At 42.0% G+C, this 22,398-nt stretch overlaps 1 protein-coding gene across 1 annotated transcript in view; it reads left to right on the top strand.

The window, feature by feature from the left end:
* The window catches only part of LOC137868393 (tomoregulin-2-like), a 105,420-nt gene that overhangs the window by 47,678 nt on the left and 35,344 nt on the right, over positions 1 to 22,398 (top strand). The window contains exon 4 of the mRNA XM_068705159.1: positions 6,337 to 6,363. Within this exon, the coding sequence (XP_068561260.1) occupies positions 6,337 to 6,363 (27 nt within the window). The remainder of the gene's footprint in view (positions 1 to 6,336; positions 6,364 to 22,398) is intronic.

Genomic DNA, 22,398 nt, shown 5'->3' with positions numbered 1-22,398 from the left:
ACTAAGTCAATGCCAAAATAAAAAAGCGGGATGGTACACAATTCCCCTAATAATGCTACATTGTGAATAGACCGGCAGGAGGAGAGCTAGTAATGTTAGCTGTTAGCAGCGGGTGGGCAGCACTGTCCTGCTCAACAGAGCTAACGGCTAACATACGTATGTTAGTTGCATTGAGTTATATTGTGATGTGTTCGTGCTTTATTCTGTAAACATGAGTATTGAGCAAACGTAACCTATAATGTGTTCATAGGTAATCATGTACAATTTTGTGTTTGGTGAGAAACAACGTTAACGTCACATTGACACACGTTTGACCCATCTTGTCACATTACCAGATCTCTTCTTGTGTTTGCTGTACATGACAGACCTTCTCTGTTTACCAAACCAAACAGCCACCTGACAGCACAGTTTATTGTGCTCCCGTCAAACCCTTTTGGATGCTGCTGAGGGCCAAGAGGCCAGACGTTAGAGTCTGCTGTCATTCCAAACAGTAAACAGGAGGCGTGCTGAGGTGCCAGTTTCATGCTAAGTCACGACACTGAGGCACAGATGAACGCGACACCATAGCCTTCTGTTTTTTTGGACCCCAAGGAGAAGCGTCTTGTGATGTCGGCCGTAGAAAAGTGTGCACGTCCTGAGCAATGTTATACGACAGAGGTTTAGGTTCAAGCAATCTTACAAAGTGGGGTGTTCTTGCCCATTATTGACTTTTTCAGTGCAACATCTTTCAGACAGAGAAGCAAATTCACACTTCCTTTATTCCAGTCCTTTCAGGTCTTTATTCCCTTCATGTCACCAACAGATAAGGAAGTTCTGATTTAGAGGCCGATAGCGGGGTGAGCTCTCAGCGTTACAAAACCAGTGAGAGCTGATTACCACAGGATGGTACCACTTTTCTATCACATCAAGTGCGAGCCCGGCGCAGTGAGGAGCATTAGCTTGGCCAAGTGAAACAAACGAAGCCGTCTATTTTTCCCAAAGGAGGGAGTTTAGCGAAGGCAAGCACTCACATAGCACTTTCCGACTCCATTTCACAAATATCAACAGTGTAACTTCCAGGAAGTCGTTCGATGGGGAGTTGGGAGAGGGTTTAATTGACACACTGTTAAAATGTTGATGACATGTTTAATCACCGTTTTGTCGCTCTGCAAATCCCTGAGTACCAACAGATGACAGGAGCCATATGTTTATGATGATTTAAGACGCGCACTCTGGGTTAGCAGTAGACCAGGAGCTAAATGACAATCAGCGTCGCTATAATCTCACATACATTACAGGAGAAGTCATCAATGTAACACTAATTCTGTGTGTATAAAAAAATATTCAGGTCTTGTCAGCGCTAATTTGTTGCAAATTCTATCTGAATTCTAAGCACTTTAAGTGATGATAATACGTTATTGATCTGTAGGGAGATTTTCTATTTGCTTGTTCTCCTCCGGGGAGGTCAGAGGTCAAGATGAGCTACTGAGCAGCGTCTCAGAGGGGATTCAAGGTCTTTCCAAAGGACATTTTAGGTTGGGACAACCCCATCTCCAGACTTGGACATCAGGGTTAGATGACTGATGATTCTGCAAAAATTCTGGGCTGCATTCATAAACCAAAACCAAAAAGTTTGTGCTTTCTGCAGTATCTGAGCATGGCAAGTTACGGTCAGCAATTGAATTGCAAGCATTCATTGGAGATCTGTGACAGCCATCCAGCCCCACCACCTCCACACCTTATGCTTTCTGCCTGACATAAATACTGACATGTTGGCACTGGACGTAAATTGTGCCAGGCAGATTCCTGCAATATGCTCATAAATCCAGGAGATACTGGGCTGGTTGGGGCTTTGAACCTGAAAAGTCTTCTCTAATCGCAGTCAGGGAGGAAACGTCAGCAATTCTGGCAAATTATAGTGTGATATAGCGATGACCGCTGACGCTCCGCCGCTTCTGAGATTTTAATTTGGGATCTGCGTTCCATCTAGAAAGCTATTTGGTGATGAAGATTCTTGCGAAATCCGGGGATACACCAACCCCTGTGGTCAGTAGATTAAAAACCATATGTTTCCCACTGAGCTGAAAATGTTCCCATCAAGTTCGGCTTTGATGGAACATAATTTTCAAAGATGCAAAAACTTGTTCTACATCTCCCCAGACAGCTACCGTAGCCTTTAAAGCTGCGAATGAGGAAGATTCTTAGTTGTACTTGCCCCAGCTCAAATAATCTGCCTCTCGTTGCCGTTGTAGATCTTGCACATATAGGTTGTGTAGTTTTTGTATGAATAATGAAGTGGTGCTGCTTGTGTATCATAAAAAAAACAAATCCATTACACGGGTTCACCGTGAAGATAGCTCTTCAGAATATGAGAATCATTTTTACAAGGTCACACAGGTAGTTTGATACATAAAACCGCCTGCCATGCAGTGCCTGTCAACATCCCTGTAGCCATACTGAAGCCTAAATTTCAATCCTTATTTACAACAGAAGGTGGAAAGTGTGTGTGTGTGTGTGTGTGTGTGTGTGTGTGTGTGTGTGTGTGTGTGTGTGCAGTCCAGCCTCTGATGTAAGCAGCACAGTGAGGTTAATTACAGTTCCCCTCAAAGGTTCATGTCTCCTTCTATCTGCTTTGTCCCTCGTCTAATCAATCGCTGCGAAACTGAAAAGAAAATCACCTCAATCATCTATTGTCTACAAAAGGTAACCGTTTTTTGTTGTTTTTTTTCTCTTGGCACGCCTTCTCTGCTCTCTTGCTCACTCTTCTGTGCCTCTCACAAAATAAAATTGTGCGGTATCTCCTCTTTGTGACCCTTTATTTGGCAGACAAGTGGGCAGAAAAGTACGCGTTTGCCATTTTGTTCTATTTTCTAATGCCAGTCTTTCTCTCCTGAAACCTCTGCCCTTGTACAGATACTAAAGGTTTTTATTGATCTCCTATGAACCCCTTCTGACTTCAGCCTGATCCTTCAAGCTAAGCCTTTTCATGAAACACTGCTCATACGGTGTCCCGCATGTACCAAGGTCACTGAAATTCTGCAGATGTAAAAGGAGGTAAGACAGGGTGTGCACTGAGATCTTTCTTTTTCCAACATCAAAGTTGCCCATGTGGATTTTTCTTTGAAACAGACGTACAACGTAGGTGGAGCAGTTTCTATTTGCATTCATTGTTACTCAACAAAATGCACTGTGTGAATCATTGAGATCCAACAAGCGTGTTGAATGCATTTCAGGCTACGTTAAACACCTGTCAAGCCAGCTTTAGAAATCTGCATTGTTTGCATCCATGTTTGCTAGCTGGCAGTCTTCTTCTTCACTGCCTTTGTTGGAGCACAGCTACATGTCTCAGTGTATCAAAGGGAAACTTCTGTATTTTTACAACCTGTATTTTTTAAATTGGCCCAGTATTGAGCGAGAGCGCTGCAGCTTTCGGGGCAATTCCTCGCCGTCATTATACGTTCACTGACAGAGCTTGTTTCTGACACTGACAACATTATAGTTTTTTTATTATTGTGTCCAACCAAGTCTCGCTCGAGGAGAAGTCTCGCTCTGAAATCTCGAGAGGTTGTCAGAAGACGGCGGTGGAAACGTGAGTTAGAGTTGGAGAGGGGAGTGCCGGGAACAGTTGGTTGTGTTGACGTACAGGAAGTGTAGCTGTTATATCAACACTTTTCAATGTCAGGCAAAATAAGTCTTTTGTACAATTTGCATATGTATGTTGCTGGGCTGTCATTGCAGTAGTTGTTTCTTAGAGATTTGAAATATGTGGCAAATTATTTTATTCCAGCGGCTCTATGAATTACTGTTTATATTCATAGTGTTGGTCTTTGAATTGAGAAAGACTACGACCTCCCCTCACCTGTTTATATATTATTGTGGGAATTGTGGGAGCATCTTCTTGTAATATATACGTCCTTTCCCATTTTGCAGCTATATTATTTATGTGACTGTGCTGCACATCTGGCACCAAGTGCAAAGACTGGAAGAGAGGGCTAGCTAGCTCCTGCATCTTATGCTTGCAACCCTTTTCTGTCACAGGGGAAAATTGATGTGTATATTATCAGCTCTGGTCCGACCAAGGCTTTACTCTCTACACAGTAAGCTAACCCTCTTGTTTCAGTTAGTGTATTGGTTTAAAATCGTTATGGGCAACGCCTTACTCCATCAGTATCCAGTAAAGTAACCCCAAACCAGATGAGATGAGTCGCTCATCTGTCCACACAGGTGCCACTCTCTAATCACAATCCCCCCCTTTTTTTAGTCCAGTTAACTGCTGATGCTCGCGCTGACACCCAGATAACACCTTCTCAACACCAACTTTGAGGCAGAGTGATGGTGGTCAGGGCGTTTAATGCTGACTAATCCCCATAATTAAGAATTGGCCTTTAGAGATTTTACTGATAGATTTTAGATTATTGGACTTATTTTAAAGCCACTATGCATGCAGTCTTTAAGCGATTATAGCATTGTGCACTGTCAGAATGGTATTCTGATGGTAGTTTTTGTTAAAGAAAAACGACAAACCTGGTGAAAACTCATAATGTCTGTCTTGCTTCCAGCCCTTAAATCAGTGTCTTCAGGTCCATGGGTTGAAGGTTGAAAGGACCACTAATTCATTGCTGTCTGCCACAGTGTATTTCTATGCCTACGCACCAGCAAAAGCTTTGGCCGGAAGCGTTATGTTTTAGGGTTTCCCAAACGTCCGTACCTTTTCTAGTGAGTGTAATTTTTTGAATTTCAAATTTAGCACAAGCATCCGCTTGGACTCAAAGATAAGGTCAAGTACACTGTGACCTCACAAAACAGAGAAGTTTCACACAATCGTCTAATATAATATAATATAAAATGATGAAGTGATGACAATTTAGGCGGACATGTAAACTGCAACTTGACATACGGCATACGACCGCAAGCCGGTAATTCTCATTTTTATACTATCACGTCTATTAAAGAGACTGAATTATTCAATTAAAAAAATGATGTCAAGCAAAAGAAGAAAATATTTTTCCCCAAAATTTGCCAGTACAACATTTCATGTCTGCTGTGATTTTGGAGGCGGTCCCACCTCACTGATTATTGACCGGTTGCTTTGAGACTTACTTTCCCTTGGCACAACTGACCATCTGCTGCACTGACCTCAAAGAATCCTCCCACTGGGGACATGGTTTTATCCCGTCACAAATGCATTTTATCGACCCAAAGCTCACGTCATTAAAGTATCAGGACAGCTTGCTGGGCAGACAGCATGTGTTTTAGTGTGTGCACCTCTTCTTCTAAGCCCTTCTCACATGATATTCATATGGAGCTGAGCTATTATCCCCACAGTCCTCTGAGGCTCTGCGTCTGGTCTATGGCCCCTGGGCATTTGAGCGGATCGCTTTATGCCGTGGCTCAAGTTACACGGTGCCGGTTCTTCCAAGTGCTCATCAGTATCCCTTTCACAGCCATATTGTTGAACAGTTTCAGTAAGCTCAGTGTGTTTTGAGGGAGCTCCGCACAGATTCGGTGTGAAAGCCGCGGATAAGGAGTCACCGTAATGCATGCAGTGTCTTCCCACAGTCCTACCACAGAAAGGAATGGAGAAGATGGGTGATGCTCAAAGCCCCCAGGGCATCCTTTCACTTTTATTCTCAGTATCACTTTCTGCATCATCTTTTAGAAAGAACGTGTATCGCTCAAATGCGCACACAAGAACATAAAGTATGTCTCTTCACGCATTCTAGAGCTGGAACAAATAGTATGAAGCTTCATTGATAACGTTTACATTGGAATTCTAAACCAATATTTGAATGCAGATTTATTTATTTTATTTTGTATTTTTTTTTGCATGACTATTCATTGTCTATAAACCTGTTATTTCTGCACAGGTTGCAGATAAAGATGGGGCCGTGCTGATCTTGTTAGTGAAATACTATTTGCAGGATTAGATTCCAGCGTTAAATAGGATTGGTGTTGAATCTTTATCAAAATATTTCCAATAACAATAAAAGTCCAGAAGTCTAAATTGATTGAAAAAAGAGACGCGATCATTTCCGACAGGCTTTTATCTAACAAAGTATTCGGCTTGCAGTCTAACAGCACCATAAATTACAATTATAAAACCACATGTGTATTTATGTTGACAAAACTGACCAGTTATTTTTATAAAAAGTTCTTTGTTTGTGATTTGGAGCATCGATCAAACCTCAATAGAAGCTTCAAATGTGAGGGAAAAAATGTCAGCACAGCCCTGGTGAACTCACAAGCAGACATTCACAGGCCAAGACACACACTCTCACACAGGCAGATACACAGGCTTATTCAGCCCATGTCTGTGTGTGAGACTCTGGTTAATAACTGTTTGTTTCTCCTCCACAGATGCAGGCTCAGGATCAGGAGACGATGGTAAGATTACTCACCTCCTCCTCCTCTTCTGTTCTAACTCCACATGCACTGCTTTTTAATGTATTCCTCTGTGTTTCTTCCTCCACCGACTCTCTATTTGCAACTATTTGCAGACAAGTGAACTGTCAAACAAGTTCAGTTTATTTAAAGGAAGTAGGGGTTATTCATGACTCCAAACAATATGGTATGCATTCTTAAACAAACAAAAAAGTTTGACTTGAATGTACTTTAAGTTCTGAATATCATTAAATCATTAAAAACATCCAAATGTGAATATAATGACACAGCACAATAATTCAAATGTTAAGTTTCTGTTAATCATGTTAGGTTGCTACTTTTTAATTTCATTTAATTTATACACCTGCAGTGATCAAAATTGGTATATTGTTAAAGGATCACAGGGCTAACTGGTGAACATAAGCAGCCAGATACTTCCCTCATATGAACAAATAAACACGACCCCACATGAATGGAAATGTGGTTCCATTTCTGCTTTCATGTGTTAAAAATGCGACTGTTCGCTAACACATTCACCAAAGCAGCTCTATAATGTGATAATTTGTCAGTGTTGTGTTTACAGCTTGATACCACTGCCCCCACATGGCCATTTACTTAAAGATAAGATAAGACAAGATAAACCTTTGTTGAATCCCTGAAGGGAAATTTGGTTGTTGCAGCGGCTCAAGGACGGCAGTAGCACAGATGATTAGAGAAAGTAAAAGAAAGTGAAATAAAAATGTGAGGTAGATAAAACAACAACAAAAAAAGCATGTGAGAAAAAAAAATGGCAAGGTAAAGTGACAGCAGCGTGGTTAATAGCGGCAAAGTCGGCTATGTTACCTACATGAGCACAAGAAACAGATAACATCAGTCAGAATATGATTTCAGCCTTCTAATTTTTAAGCCAGACGCATACGTGGTGCTTTTATGATAAATTACCACTGAAAAATAAAAATATTCATCTCCAACAAAATTATGATTTTTCTCACAGGACGCATTTCTTCCGTGGCAGTGTGCGTCGACCGGCTCTAGTTTAGCTTGAAAAAAGACGCGGAGTGAAGGTGGTTGCGGGTGTGACTTTTTTGCCGCGTCATCGCCATACAACCAATATGCGTACATGATTGAATTGTTTACCAGAGCACTAAATTCACGAGCACAACGGTCATCATAGAGCAAGCCTCTTAATGTTGCTCTCAAAGAGCTCCACATAGATGCAATTAACTGTAAACATGCACTAAGAGAGCTGTAGAGTCCTGTGGGAAGCACTTGGTTAGGCCAGAGTCGGACCGGTCATCGGGAGCACCGGTGGGCCGGGACTTCATTTACGCCCTTGTGACGTCTATGCCCAACGGGACAACCGCCAAGCAAACTTGAGCCACCGCTGCCTGCCAACATTCTGTTCATCAATACACTTTTCACTGCCATTATTTTTTACCCATCAAATGTATTTATATCTTTGTAATTCAACAGGAAGCAGGGAGTGTTTACAAAGAAAAACATATCAAAGTGGCTTTGATTGCATCATAATGAAACAAGAGTTTTTTTTGGCTCACAACTGCTGCGGTGAATGATAATGTGACTGTGACAGCAAACTGTGATGGATTTTCTGTCTCAAGCTACTTTTCGAGTCTCAGCAAGATCATTTTCAGATCATCCTGAAATGTATGGCCTGGCAGGCAGGAAATAATTTGGAATACTGATAAGTGTGTTTTGGAAAAAGCAATTACACAATTTTTGTGTACACGGCTCACTAAAACATAACTGGCACAGTCCTCTGGGAATCCTAATCTCAAACTGATTAATTTGACTGAGGTTGTTGGTTTCTTTTTTTGGTACAACATGGGAGGCCGGATATACAAATCTACTTACACAACACATGTGCACTGTCATTTTCCCTCACTGAAAAATACTCAATGCTAGTTTCAAAAGAAGACTTACAAGGACTGTGCAGACCAGATGTGGTACCGGGAACCTTGTCCTCTTAGACTTGAACTGGAAGTTCCTTCTCCTGCTGAATGAAACGGAGTAAAAATGGCTGTGTGACCAACATTACAAATAATAAATAATTTAGTTGAAAGAGGACAGGGCTTTGGGAAGTTTGCAAGAGTTTATTGTAGTGATGGAGAAGATGTTTAGTATTTTAGTCATGCCAAAGCTCCAGCTAATTATTAATGTGCCATTCAAGTAAGACTCTTATTTGTTGCCTAATTGACGAACAAGAGCTGTTGTCATTCCAGACAGCACACAGTCGGTGGTCGGGTTCATCTGTCGGCGCATGTTCGTACGCATGCATATATTTACTTCGGTCCATCTCTGACAGACGTCCTGTGTGTTTACCCATGCAGTCCCTTCATTAACTCTCATGCACAAGCATATATGAGAGAGAGATTGGAAAAGAGATTAGTTCCCAAAAAAAAAGAGACAGCAGACAGGCGGATGAACGAGCGGAAATGAAGCTGGTGCTAGGTCAACCAGAGAGAGAGAGAGAGAGAGAGAGAGAGAGAGAGAGAGAGAGTGTGGGGGGGGGGGGGGTTGGACAAAGAAATGGCCCGAGGAAAGTCGCAAAATAGATAACAGAACTGAAGAAACAGAAGGCTCGTGATGCAGGGAAAGTGAAGGAGGGTAGTCGGGGATAAGAAACACGAGGAAGAAGAAACAAAAGGAGACATACATTTTCATGTATGTCCTCTGAACACAATATTCAGAACAATTGATGTGCTTTACATCGAGGCAGCCGGGTGAAGAGCGTAACCTAAATTTGCATTGTGTATTCACATCTGGGGTGGAAAAGCTGACATGAGCATTTGTCTCTTTTTCTCTTTATTCCATCAAGCGATGGCATTTAACTCATGTGCTGTGTTGTGTATTGGACAGGGAACACGCTTCTTTTTCAGCATTTTATTGGAAGGCACTGTCATAACTTTCCTGCAATTGTAAAAAAAATTAAAAAAGCATTCACAGGTGTCTGAAAGAGAGAATGATGTGCTCTACCAAAATAAATATGTATAAATATAATTCTCATATGTGTAAACATACAACAAACCTGCACTTGATCATCTGCAAAAGCTTAAGAAGTTGATTAAAGAGTGTGTTTGTCTGCTCCAACATAAGCTGCAGATGTTAGCATGCCCGGCTAAATGGCTTGATAGCTGCTGTACAGTAGAGTTGGAACGTCTGAGTCCTGTTTTGGCTGCGGGTACTGCTGGGCGACCTGTCAAAAAGGAGATTTGTCCTCATTTCATTTTCAGGTTTGATTCTGAGTAAAACAAAGATCATGTTGGTCAGATCAAGGGTGTGGATTGTAAATAGATTAGGATAAAAATGAAAATATTCATAATGTCATGTTTTATTGTTTTAATCCTTTTGACTGCATCTTTCCCGTCTAATTGGTAGGCCTATGTGTACATGTATTACTATATTAATACATTGCCTGGCCAAAAAAAAAAGTCGCCACCCAAAAAAAAGGTCACACACTCTAATATTTCGTTGGACCGCTGTGGCATTGTTTCCATAAGCTTCTGCAATGTCACAAGATTTATTTCCATCCAGTGTTGCATTAATTTCTCACCAAGATCTTGTATTGATGATGGTAGAGTCTGACCGCTGCGCAAAGCCTTCTCCAGCACATCCCAAAGATTCTCAATGGGGTTAAGGTCTGGACTCTGTGGAGGCCAATCCATGTGTGAAAATGATGTCTCATGCTCCCCGAACCACTCTTTCACAATTTGAACCCGATGAATCCTGGCATTGTCATCTTGGAATATGCCCGTGCCATCAGGGAAGAAAAAATCCATTGATGGAATAACCTGGTCATTCAGTATATTCAGGTAGTCAGCTGACCTCATTCTTTGAGCACATACTGTTGCTGAACCTAGACCTGACCAACTGCAGCAACCCCAGATCATAGCACTGCCCCCACAGGCTTGTACACTAGGCACTAGGCATGATGATCCAGGTGGCGACTTTTTTTTTGGCCAGGCAGTGTATAAGTCAATGTAATTGACTGCATTTTATTGATAGCATTAGTTGTTATAGGCCACAGAATTAACTAACCAAATAATTTGAACAGCATATGGTTATTATAGGATTTGTGTACACTGTTGCGCGCCGGGGCGGGGGTGGGTCTTAAAAATCAGACTCGATCAGGTCTCTGCCCAATTTTTACGTCCATGGCCAAGGAGCATTGTGGGGCTACATCACAAAAGCCCTGCTCACAATAGCACATCCACTGTGAAGGAGCCTGTCTCAGGCTCAACACTCACACTCGAGCAATGTTACCAGGTGTAGTGTTACATTTGTCAAACACATCGGTTAGTCCCCATCCTGAAAGCGCTCTCCTCTTTTAACGCTAAAAGGGAAACAGAGTTTGGAAATACAATCAATCTCACCTCTGTTCTAGAGAAGTGTTGATTCAGCTTCATGCAGGCTGCAGTGTTTGGGGGGAGGGACAAATAATTCAGAGTTTCTCTTGCATAAATGCTACTCGCGTAATAGACTCGCAAAATGCTCCATACCAGCCGACAAGGTTCTAATGTCCCATGCACACGTCTCGAGAAACATCTTCTTCTAGTGAGCAGATTTAATGCGTGTTGTTACATTTACTTAACGGCAGACTTATGGCAAAAAACGCGGACCGTAAACAGAGTGCAGACAATGCATTAAAGAGGAAGTAGAGCTAGAACAGGAAATCATTTCCTCATGAAGTACAAGTGTACTAATTCTACATTACAGGACATAGAAGTGTATTACAACGCTTGACTGTGACGTCGTAAAAAAAAAGAAGAAAGAAAACGAGCAGCAGAAATTGACAGTGACGCATCAGGCGGGAAGAGTTTAGTGTCTTTATCCGCATTAAAAAAAGCCGTCATCCTCTGAAAACAAGCGAGAGAGGTTCATTCTGATTATCCTCCACTGAAGCTCTTCGCTCACCTTTGCAGACCTCTGGGTATTTTTAAAGCCGGAGAACTGTCCTTATTCGCCAACTGTCAAATAAATTTGACGTATCGATCATTCAGGAGGAAAAAGAGACAATTAAGAAAAAATAGCTCAGGGCCAGAGAGGGTATCTGCGCAGTAGGGGAGCGGGGGGTGGAGGCGAGGGCAAGGACAGGAGGAGGAGAAAGGCAAACACATCCTATAAAGATAGAATCGTAGTGGAGGTCGAGAGAGATACAGTAGAAGAGACGGGAGGGGAAGGTGGAGGAAGAGGACAGCTGCTGGTGTTTTATGAGCAGGGGAGAAGGTTAAAGAAAGCGGTTGTTAAAGGCGGGTTGGACTCCTATAGAGGAAATCAGCAGTGGAGAGTAAAAATCAAATGTATTTTAATGGCCAAGGATAAATCTACACACATAAAGCTCCGCTCAGCTGGATAGTTGCCAGTTCCTTTGACTCTACATGTGTGTGCGCGAGGGTGCAGGCGAGCTGCGATGTGCAGTCAGGCTCGTCACGGCGTCTTCTCTCGTGCGCTTGTTTATTTGATCTAATAAGAGAGACCACAAGTCAACTGTGCAGAGACATCCCTCGAGGACATGAGTCTGGTCACATGGCCCCTTTAGTCCGAATCAAGACATTTGTTCAAATCAAATTGCGCTGTGGGGAAAATTGAATTGCGCTCACATGATCACAGGGAGGCGAGGCAAAGGTCAACCAAAGCCTTGATCGTTGAAGTTTTCTGTGGGTGTCAACAAAGTCCCAGTCCCCCTCCTGTCGCCTGAATTGAAGAGAGAGAGAGAGAGAGAGAGAGAGAGAGAGAGAGAGAGAGAGAGAGAGAGAGAGAGAGAGAGAGAGAGAGAAGCTGCTGCTATTTTCAGCGATTTTTCTGTGGAATGATTGTTAGCAGAGGATGTCTCTTCTGTAATAGTTTTCTGTGGCTGACCAGAGGCGTGTGGTCGGGAAGGGCTGTAAGGTTTTTCATTGCTCCCACTGGCAGCAGGAGTAGGCAGCAGGGAAGAGTGGGTATGAGATGCGTGTTCTCGTCTGATAGGTTGATGGTGGATAACATTATACAAATGTCAACTAAAGGCTGAAGCGATTCCCAGAGTAAATCGATTACTAAAAATCGTGTTGGGGCGGGGGTTTACAGTGCTGTAAATCAACGGTGTGCAGATTGATTTCAACATAAATTTGCGTTGAAATCGGCAGCAGGAGAGCTAGTTAACGTTAGCTGCTAGCAGCAGGTGGACAGCGCAGTCCTGTTTGGCTAACTAACGGAGCTAACAGCCAAGGTTAACAGATGTTCCATTAAGTTTTGTTCCGATGCGTTCACGCTCTATCCAGTAAAAAATAGTATTTGGCAAAGGTAAATTATAACGTCGTCATGATGTGTTTAATGTAATCTTGTAATTTTTTGGTGAAAAACTTGAATAAATACAGTTGTTTAAAGGAGATGTTTACACAGCAATATAAAATAAATGTTAAAGAGACGAAGTTTGGACCTGTTAAACTAAACTACTTGTAATCAAAGGAAATATTTAAATAAAAATATAATAAATTATTTCCTAGATATTTGAATTATGTGTTTGTATGCAAATAACCACTATAGATGACAATAACCAGTGAGAAGGATAACATTTCCGTATAATTTTTGGCGGTTTAAAAAAAAGAAGTTGAAGAGCCTTGAAACCCAGAATGTGACCACTTAGGTGCACTAAATGGGTTTAGTTTTGACAGATAATAAAAAAGAAAACCATCTAGTTGTTCCATCTTATGTCCTCTTTCGTTACTTACATAGTAACACTAGAGGAAAAGTCAGGGGATCATCAAAGTGATTAGGATCCATCCTCTGGGAACCATGAATGTCTGTACAAAATGTGATGCAAATCCATTCATTTAGACGCAGCTAGCATGGCTAAAAAAACAGTACAAGGAGTTGACCACTAATTACCTCTAAAATGTCCTTCGATACAAAATCCTGATGAACCAGCTACTTTAATTATTCAATATCTTTTGAAAAGACCTACATGTAATTCTGGTCTCTTTGGCTTTTACGATTCAATATTAAATATGTACATTTTGAAAAATCCTCCCATAGACATAAATTAGTCCCAAATAAAACCAATGCTGGTTAGGAGGCAGCAGGACACTCCTGCCTCAAGCCCCAAAGTCAAAGATTTAAACTCTGTCATGCTCTGAGTGCTTCAGGCATTAAAGTGACCTAATTTCACTGCAGTTTCGAAGGGTAACTCTTATCTAAATTAAGTGCTTTGTCAAGGTCAAAACAGTGTCCCATGACTTATCAGAGCCATTTTTCTGTTTGAATGGTAAAAAACGACTCCATTATGAGTCCTTAGCGGCAGCGGGGAGAGCATCAGTCTGCCTGCAGTCTTAATACTAGTATTTATGAGGCATCCTTCTAAGTGCAAGGGCGTAAGTTTGGTTTTAACATTGATGGGGAAAGTTATTAAGTGGAGGGAACTCATTTCCTGCATTCTGGTGATTATTTTGCATCAATTTATGGTGGAAATGTTTTTATTTAATGTAAAGGAGAAGACAAAATCCAGGCGCCAGGTGACAATTCAAAATACACAAATATAACGGAATATAATGCAGTAAAGCTGTATTGCTTCAAATATTTATTCTCCTGTAGATCAACTTCTGTTATTTAATGCTGTCTCTGCTGACACGTCCCACATGTAGACATGAGTTACTCTTCCCGCCTCGTTTGTGTCTTTAACCTCTTAAAATGTGCATGTGGCACCTATTAACGTCAATGGTACATAAATTCAATTTAATTAATTTATACAACCGTTGACTTCAATAGCTTATATGTGTTGCAGCAAGATTTCTGCTCACACTCAAAACTTTCTGCTCATTCAAAACATTTCCTACATAGCTTCTGATAAAGTGCGGGCTGGATCCACATTTTCAAACCAGTGGTTCAAATCCCCCAGAGTGCAGAGGAGAAGGGCGGGACTTAATGCTGCTGACACTCGTGGTTAGCTGTGGAGCGCACTGCAGCTGATTAAATTGGGTTGCCAGTACAATCATCATGGGTTGAAGACATCCAGGATAACATCAAATGACATTAGAGAATGGTACCACGGAGCGTCAATAGTTTTCAATAATAACTTCTAATACTCTGATATGTGGTTCATCATATATAAAATTGCTGCCGTGAACACGACTGTGTTGTCACCGTGGTGCACCACACACACACACACACGCATTCCGCCTTCTCCAGTCACCTCGCCACCACGGATAGTCGTCTTATTGAAGGCTGTCAGTTTCATGTGGTTTCAGTCATTCAGATGCAGAGAGACGGTGGGGCTTTTTAGGAAATAATGATCGAGGTTCGGGACCTCAGTGACCTCATGGCTGGCTACGGCCACGAGGTCACACCAGAGGTGAAATTCATCCGCCGCTGTCAACGAGCGATTCTGCTCCTCTTCTCCTCTCCTTCTGTATGTGATAATGTGAAATATTTTGCTCAAATATTGGTAGTGACACTTCTGTTCTCCCAACGTATCGACAGGGACATGTCCCTACCGTCCATATGCACACCTACAGTATGCCCTTGTCGAAGTGTCTCTCTCAGCCACCTGATTTCCTTTGTGTGTCTCTAATTATTTGCTGAGCTTTGTTCAGGCTCAGACTTTTCAAGCACTAGTCCTTCAGCGCCATCAAGACTATTAAAATGACTACTCTGTCATTATATCTCCGTAGTTAACGCGACAGATAGATAACGACGAGATAGATAACGGCGTCAGATCTGTGTTTGAATATTCCTGTGCACATGCGACACACTCTGCCCCCTCACTTTGTTTTTACATTTACTTCTCTCTGAGTGTTGACTAATGAAAAGATAAACACTGGGCTCAGGCTTAATTGAAATACAATGACCCGATTGGGGTAATTCATCTAATGATCAAACCCACAACACTATGGATTTGCAAGCACTTCATTAATTTGAATTAAGGGCGAGGCTCCACAGCGGCGCAATTATGAATTCAATTTCAATTGATCTCCCCCTGGTCGGTATGCAGCAATGCACAAAAATGATTACATGAGGTTATTCTGTGGACTCTCCGAATATTCTGGAGCCACATAGTCAGTCAAAAGCCCAGTGTTAGTCCTGATGCTAGCTAACGTTAAACATAATCAGGAATGATCTCAGTGTTTGGTGAGCATGAGCTCATCTGTCATAGGAAACAAGGTAGAACAGACTAGAACAGGACGGTGAGTTTCTGTGGTATAATAGCCGGCTGACCTGCGGTTCCCCCGGTGATTGTTCCACCGTCCACTCCCGCTTCAGCAGCCTCCACAATGACCAGCTGCCGCCCCAGTCACACGGCTATTGCTATGGTAACCAAGTTAGAGGTTTGGGGAAGTGAGTAATCTAATCTTCCCACTTTGTGGCATTGCGATAAGGCCCACCACCGCCAGCCCAACCGCATGTGTGTGTGTGTGTGTGTGTGTGTGTGTGTGTGTGTGTGTGTGTGTGTGTGTGTGTGTGTTTGTGCATGTCCTATTTGGTCATTCTATGCTGCATGTCTCTCTCTCTCACACACACACACACACACACACACACAAACAGAACCTATCTAGCCAATATGTTCCACCCTAATAGGCAGGTGAAAGCCGAAGGGCAGATAGGCTTCCAGCCCTGTTGAAAAGTGTGAACCTTACTGAAGTTGACATTCTGCACCAATAGCCTCGACATTAAAGGAAAGCTCAGTGAAAACAGAAAAGTTTGACTTGTTTCAACAAACGTCCAGTGCAATATTTTAGATCATATATATATATAATATATAATTTAGTTAATTATGGTCCCATTTTGAGTAAAAAACATGATAAAGCAGGGTATGTTTTAGGGCGTGGCTACCTTGTGATTGACAGGTCGCTACCAGAGCCGTGTAGGGTGTCTCTACATCACACCTCCGCAGTCCAAATATGGTCAAAACACCAAGATGGCGACGGCTAAAATGCTGAACTCACTGCTTCAAAACCGTAGTCAACCGGCATCTTAAAACAAACACACAAGGCACCCTTCAATTAACTCCAATGTAAACCCATCCGCGTGTTTATTAGACACTAGAGCAACGGGTGTGGTATTAATGAGCAAGAAGTTCAGTGAGGGCGGATGGGGGGGAAGGGGGGACACAAACACAGGCTTTTTACTCAAGTGATTTTATTACCGACAGTGTTATGTCAGGTGATGTTAGGTCACCAGTCGGGATGAGATCACTGTCTGATCAGACCTGTGTTGATCAAGCCCACGAGAACAGCTTTATCCCAGACAGAATTATTAAATTGTGAGGGCTGAACATGGGGCTTTCCAGGACGACAACGGTTAGCAGAGAAAAGCTTCAAACATTAGAAAAATTACAAGCACAGCAAGACTGAAATGAGAAAATATTATAAAATGTTGTACCTGGGTTTATTTTTTATTAAATATATTCTATGAATTTAAGTTTTGATGTCTGCCAAGATATTTTAGGAAACGCTAATACAGTTTATAGGACTGTTTATACTGTCACATTGATGATGCAGAATGTATAAATGAGCTAAAATTGGCTTCACTTCAACCACTAATATAATAATACATAATTTGCTGTGGTTATAGTTGCTAAAATGGCTAACATATCTGCTAATGAACAGCTTAAGCAGGATGTATTATAACAGTAGGTAGGATCTTCTAACTTTTTTAATTAGATTGTAAATTTAAAACACTGACATTTTAAATCCAGCAGTTTCGTGTGTGATGCACACAACCAGTGCTAAGCTACAGTATATCACTACTAAGCTAAAAAAGACACAAGTCTCTTAGGATAAACTAATCTACGAAACGGCAGCATTACATACTCCATTTATTTTCCGAATCGCTGATGATTGTGAAGTAAAGATAAAGGGTTTGGGCATTGTTGTGGAAGGATATATAAGGTTTATTGTAACGCACACTAAGATAGTCCCCACGTTAATAACAGATCGAGGTCTCTCAGAGCATACATTCATGCGGTGCACGTGAGAGAGGCTTGGCCGATAAGCCTTGATTTTGGCTCGGGGATAAGGTAGTATATAGACGGAGAGGGATGGGATCTGCGAATGAGATAGAAGCAAAGTCGTTAGATCCCTTCATCCGCACACGTTCACTCTCTCTCTTTCTCTCTCTCCTTTTTCCATCTCTCACCTCTGCTGCTTTAGCTTCGTCTCTCCACGGGAACATATCCAATCATACCACTCTGAAATTATTATTAAAATTTCCCTAGCGTTTGTGTGTGTGTGTGTGTGTGTGTGTGTGTGTGTGTGTGTGTGTGTGTGTGTGTGTGTGTGTGTGTATGTATGTGCACAGCAGGGGCTCTGAATGAGATGAGTTGGGGCGGGTGTTGGTGAGGTTTAGACAGTATCTGGTGTGAGAAGGGAGCGTAAGCGGCGAGTGGCAGCCGCCGCGTGTCAGAGCTATCAGTGGAGGTGGGTGAAAAGTGGGACGGAGGCTGATGAGAATAGCAGGGTCACCTCTGGGCCAGCCCTCGCTCTCACTGGCATCAGGGATTTTATTGTCTTCTTTTTTCTTTTTTTTTGTCATCCTGAAAATAATGGGACAGGGCTGATACGGAGAGTGGAGCGGGAGGGCAGCAAGATGGGGCCATGGAAAAGGGAGGGATGGACAGAAAGGGAGGGGATGGACAGATATTGGTATAGAGAAATGGAAGGATTGGACTTTTTTTCTGTAATGGACAGGAATTGACCGGGATTAAGAGAGGGAACAAGGGAATCAGGTGGGCCCTTTAGGAAAGAATTTCAGTGGTGTGTGTGTGTGTGTGTGTGTGTGTGTGTGTGTGTGTGTGTGTGTGTGTGTGTGTGTGTGTGTGTGTGTGTGTGTGTGTGTGTGTGTGAGGGGGGCATAATCGCAGAAGAATGATTTGAAATTGTTACAAACTGCCGCCCCTCCCAGGTTTCAGTGTAAACTGACAGTCAGCAGTCGTGAGCCTCCACATTTAACTGGAGAAAATGTAGATTGTAAAAGTACACATACAGCAGCCAGCGGTTTCTTATAATGTCAACACATACAGTGGCTAATAAAACAAATGACAGATTGCATCTTCATCTTCCGGGCGACTACACATATATCAGCTCAGTGATACTCCGTTATACTGTCCCATAACCATCTGCTGTATACACAGTCTTATAGTGTAAGTGTCACGGCCGTAAAGACTGTACTCAGGGAAACAGATAGGATGTCCCAGATAAATGAAGGCTCATAATCCTTCACACGGCAGCAGCAGCAGCAGCAGCAGCAGCAGCAGCGGGGACATCGCGCCGCCCTTTTGGCCCTTCCCTGGGGATTTCAGGTCATGCCTTCTTATGTAAGCCTGATAGAAAACACTTGTAATGGAACATTGGCGCTTATCCCAGCCCACTTTCTACAATTCTGTATTCAGAAATATTACTACCATTATTATACTATACTATACTATGTTGTCATGCTATTACTATAACTTGTAACATGTCCGAGGCTTTCAGTCCTCACAGTGATGCGATATCGGATTCCAAGCTCAACTGATTGTTCCTCCTGCGGAGTTTCTCCTTCCCCACAAGTTCCAGTTTGGTCAAGTCCCAGATTTCCGTAATCACGCCAGCTGTCATTTCCTTTGTCACCGGCGAGCTAGCGCAGCTCATTAGAGGCTGCGTGCGGCTGGATGATGCTGGCAAAGCAGTTTGAGTTACGGGCTCACAGAGAGACATTGGCCTCAATTCCAGGTATGAAGAAAGAGAGAGAGAAGATAGTGAGCTTTCTCTTGTGGGTCATTTTACCACGGACATCAATTTTTTCTTTCATTTGCCTGAATATAATTGCAGCAGTTATTATTCTGCTGATGCTCAGTTGAGCAATAACCCAGAACAGGTCATTGTTTATGGGACTTAAATTCACAGCTCAGGTGTAATATCTGCTGGACACCTTGTAGGTATTTATTTGACTCATCTTATTATTTGCAGTAGCCATTAATAAAACAAGCCATGATGAAAGTAGGGCATACATTACAAGTGTTTCAACAGTGGGCTCCATTAGTGAATTTATTTTACAGTTAACACTAGAAATGACAGGGATTATAGATACGCAGATATACAGTTAATCCAGCGCACTGTCACTTTTATATGAAAAGGGTTAAATTGATTTACAATGCTATATTTGATAGGTCTAAATTTGCTTTATTCAAGCAAAAGTGCACATTTTCCTTTTGCTCTGTGCATGTAATATTTCTCCCTTATTAATACAGCTTCAATCACCATAAATCAAGGGCAACCATTTCTGATTCTTCTCATCAACAGTGCAAATTAGCTCTCCACTCACTCTCTGCAGGCATTTGCCAGCGTCGTGCTCCATATGTAAACATCTGAAGGCTGTTTATTTTTGGGCTTTAAGACTCCTCTCTGGAGGAGCGGGCCAATCCCTCGTGGCGCTGAAGTGGGGAGAAACCGTTCGTGCTAATGGCTTTGTGTTTTGAGAGCAGAACTTATAGGTTGTGCTTTGGGAACACCCAGCGAGGCTGGTGGTTTGTTTACATCAGAGGAGCAGATCATATTGAGGGTTGGGAGGTTGCATTGGCAGTAAAGAAACAGTCAGCGTGATTATTCATAGTCTTTTTACACCGAAACCTTGACTTTTCTGCGAGGGCGACCCACACGGCGCGCTAGCGGTGTCCCTAATTAAGAATTTACCTTGTTGAATCTTATTGGTTGAATCTGCCCATCGCCTACTTATGAACATTGTAATGTTATTTATTATTTATTTTTGATGAATAGAAAAAACGAGAGAAGCAGACAAAGGGTCTACAATATGTGTTTGAAGGATATATCCAGGATGTGAACCTGATTTAGCAGCAAAACATGTTAAAAAGGATCAAGATAGAAGCTAAAGCTACAGCTCATAGTGTAAAAGTGAACCACCATATCACCTGGAGATCCAGACTGTTCCTGCGAGGCTGTGTAGGCCTTTATTCCCTGTTACAATCATTAGAAAGCAAAAGCAGCATGCTAGCTTAGCATAAAAGTGCTAATGCTTTTTCATGACGTGCTAACGTACGCCGCTAATGTTAGCTCCACAGGTTTTTACGTATAATTTTAACATTTTACAAACGCATATCTCCTTCCAACGTCTCCGGTTAACAAGTATCACTATGACACAACGTTCGACCATCACTAGCTTGTCGGACCTTGGTTGGAGCTGGCTGATGCTACATGATGATTGGCCAGTCTGCGTTTGAGGGCGGGACTTAGCAAAGTGCCAATTACATTTGTCCTGCTTCATAACATTCTGTTGCTCAACAGCCCATCAGAAACTTGCCTTTTCAACACATCTAACTAGATAATGAATAAACTTGTCAATCACGCTTCAGGTGTGGCTTTTGCTGTGTTTGAAATTACATTCATGTAATGTAAATGTAGATGGAGTTTGGTTACTACTTCTTACTATCAGAACTAAATAGAGGTAGAGTACATTAATTAACAGGTCGTTGTCGTTGTGTTGTGAGGTTTCTTGCAGTAAAAGCATACTACCTCCACCCTCTTCGAAATTAGGAAGCAAGGACGTATTGAATAGCTGTTGATGACATTTGTTCTGTAGGTGTTGATTGTAAGAACACCAAGACAATTAACACATTTTGTAAAGATTTGCTACCATCAACGTCTTTAACTGTGATCGTTCGCGTTGCAGCAAAACACATCGGCATGGCGCGTATGGAGCTACCACCAAAAAAAAACACAAGAATTCACTTTTGTGTCTGAGTTTCTTTTCTTTGTTGGAACAATTCCCTGCTAAATGTTTCCTTCCGATGTTTTTCACTGCCACAGAAAACTCTGAAATTCCAAGAAAGGACACAGAACAAATACATTGTTTTCATGTTTTTGTAGTGCATTTCCACGCAGTGCATTCGACTATTTAATTAAACTCAACTTACAAAAGACTTTTCGAAGCAAATCAACAAAGTGCTTTAAAACAATCTTGTGTCTAATCAATGTTTTAAATAAGTTACCTAAATGAAAAATATAAAATAAAGACAACTTTTGAATAGAAGAAAAAACAAAAAAATCCACCGAAACTTTCTCAACGTAAAGCCTAGTACATAAAATGTTTGTGAATGAATTTTTGTGTGTCATCTTTTTTGGACTGTTTATGTCAGTCTCAACATTAACCCCATTAAATGAGGCTACCTGTGGGATAATTACATTTGATTATTGATTAAATGTGCCAAAAAATGCCATTCTGCAGAGGCTGGCTTCAAAAGTGAGTCAATCCCCATAGACCTCCATGTTAAAATGCCCAACAACTACAGAAGAAATAAACAGGTTTACAGCCTTGGTGTCTTGAGCTCATATCCCCGTTCATGACAACACTGCGGGAGTGAATTATTAGTCTCAGGTCGCTAGCTGCTAGCTGTCTGATCTGCGTCACCCCTTTGCCCATTTTTGGATTAGCCAGGGTATCAGGGTGAGTCGCCACACGCTTTGTGCTTCACAACAACTCCTATGAGAAACCTATGAGTGACGTCAAGGAGACTACATCCGTATTTCATACAATCTATGCTTGGCACCAAACAGCAGACGGACAAAGTCAGCAACTGCTAAAGGGAAAGATTGTGTTTTGTGTTACTACTTTGCAAAGGTTAGGGGAGCTTCGTCCTCATGGTTGCAACAGTAAAAACGGTTGGGGAACAGTCATGGTCATGCCTTTGGTTAAAATTTCTTTTCACAGTAAAATGTTGACGGCATATCATGCGGTACGTCGTAGGGATGCACAATCTGCTGCGCTGATTGATTACATTCTCTTCATTACGATTTTGTTACAGTGCGGATATCTGTGCTGTCAAATATCTAGACCGGAGACCACCAGTTCTTGCCTCTCCTCATCCTTCTCCCCCACAGTCACACCCTCCATACTCCTGATATGGCTTTACTCTGCCTCCCTTTTCTCTAGCTCCTTTCCTTTCGCCTGGTCTGATCCCCAATCTGCTCCTCCACTGTAGCTCTGTCTTTAGCCCTGGCCAATCCTCTCTGGTGGTCCTGTGCACACAGGATTAGCCAGTAGCCCGTAGTTTTCTCA

This window comes from Cebidichthys violaceus, unplaced genomic scaffold, assembly GCF_023349555.1.
Source record: "Cebidichthys violaceus isolate CVI_PGR_0920_01 unplaced genomic scaffold, fCebVio1.0.p SCAF_11, whole genome shotgun sequence".
In the NCBI taxonomy this organism is placed as follows: domain Eukaryota; kingdom Metazoa; phylum Chordata; class Actinopteri; order Perciformes; family Stichaeidae; genus Cebidichthys; species Cebidichthys violaceus.
This window is presented reverse-complemented; position numbering and strand designations above follow the sequence as displayed.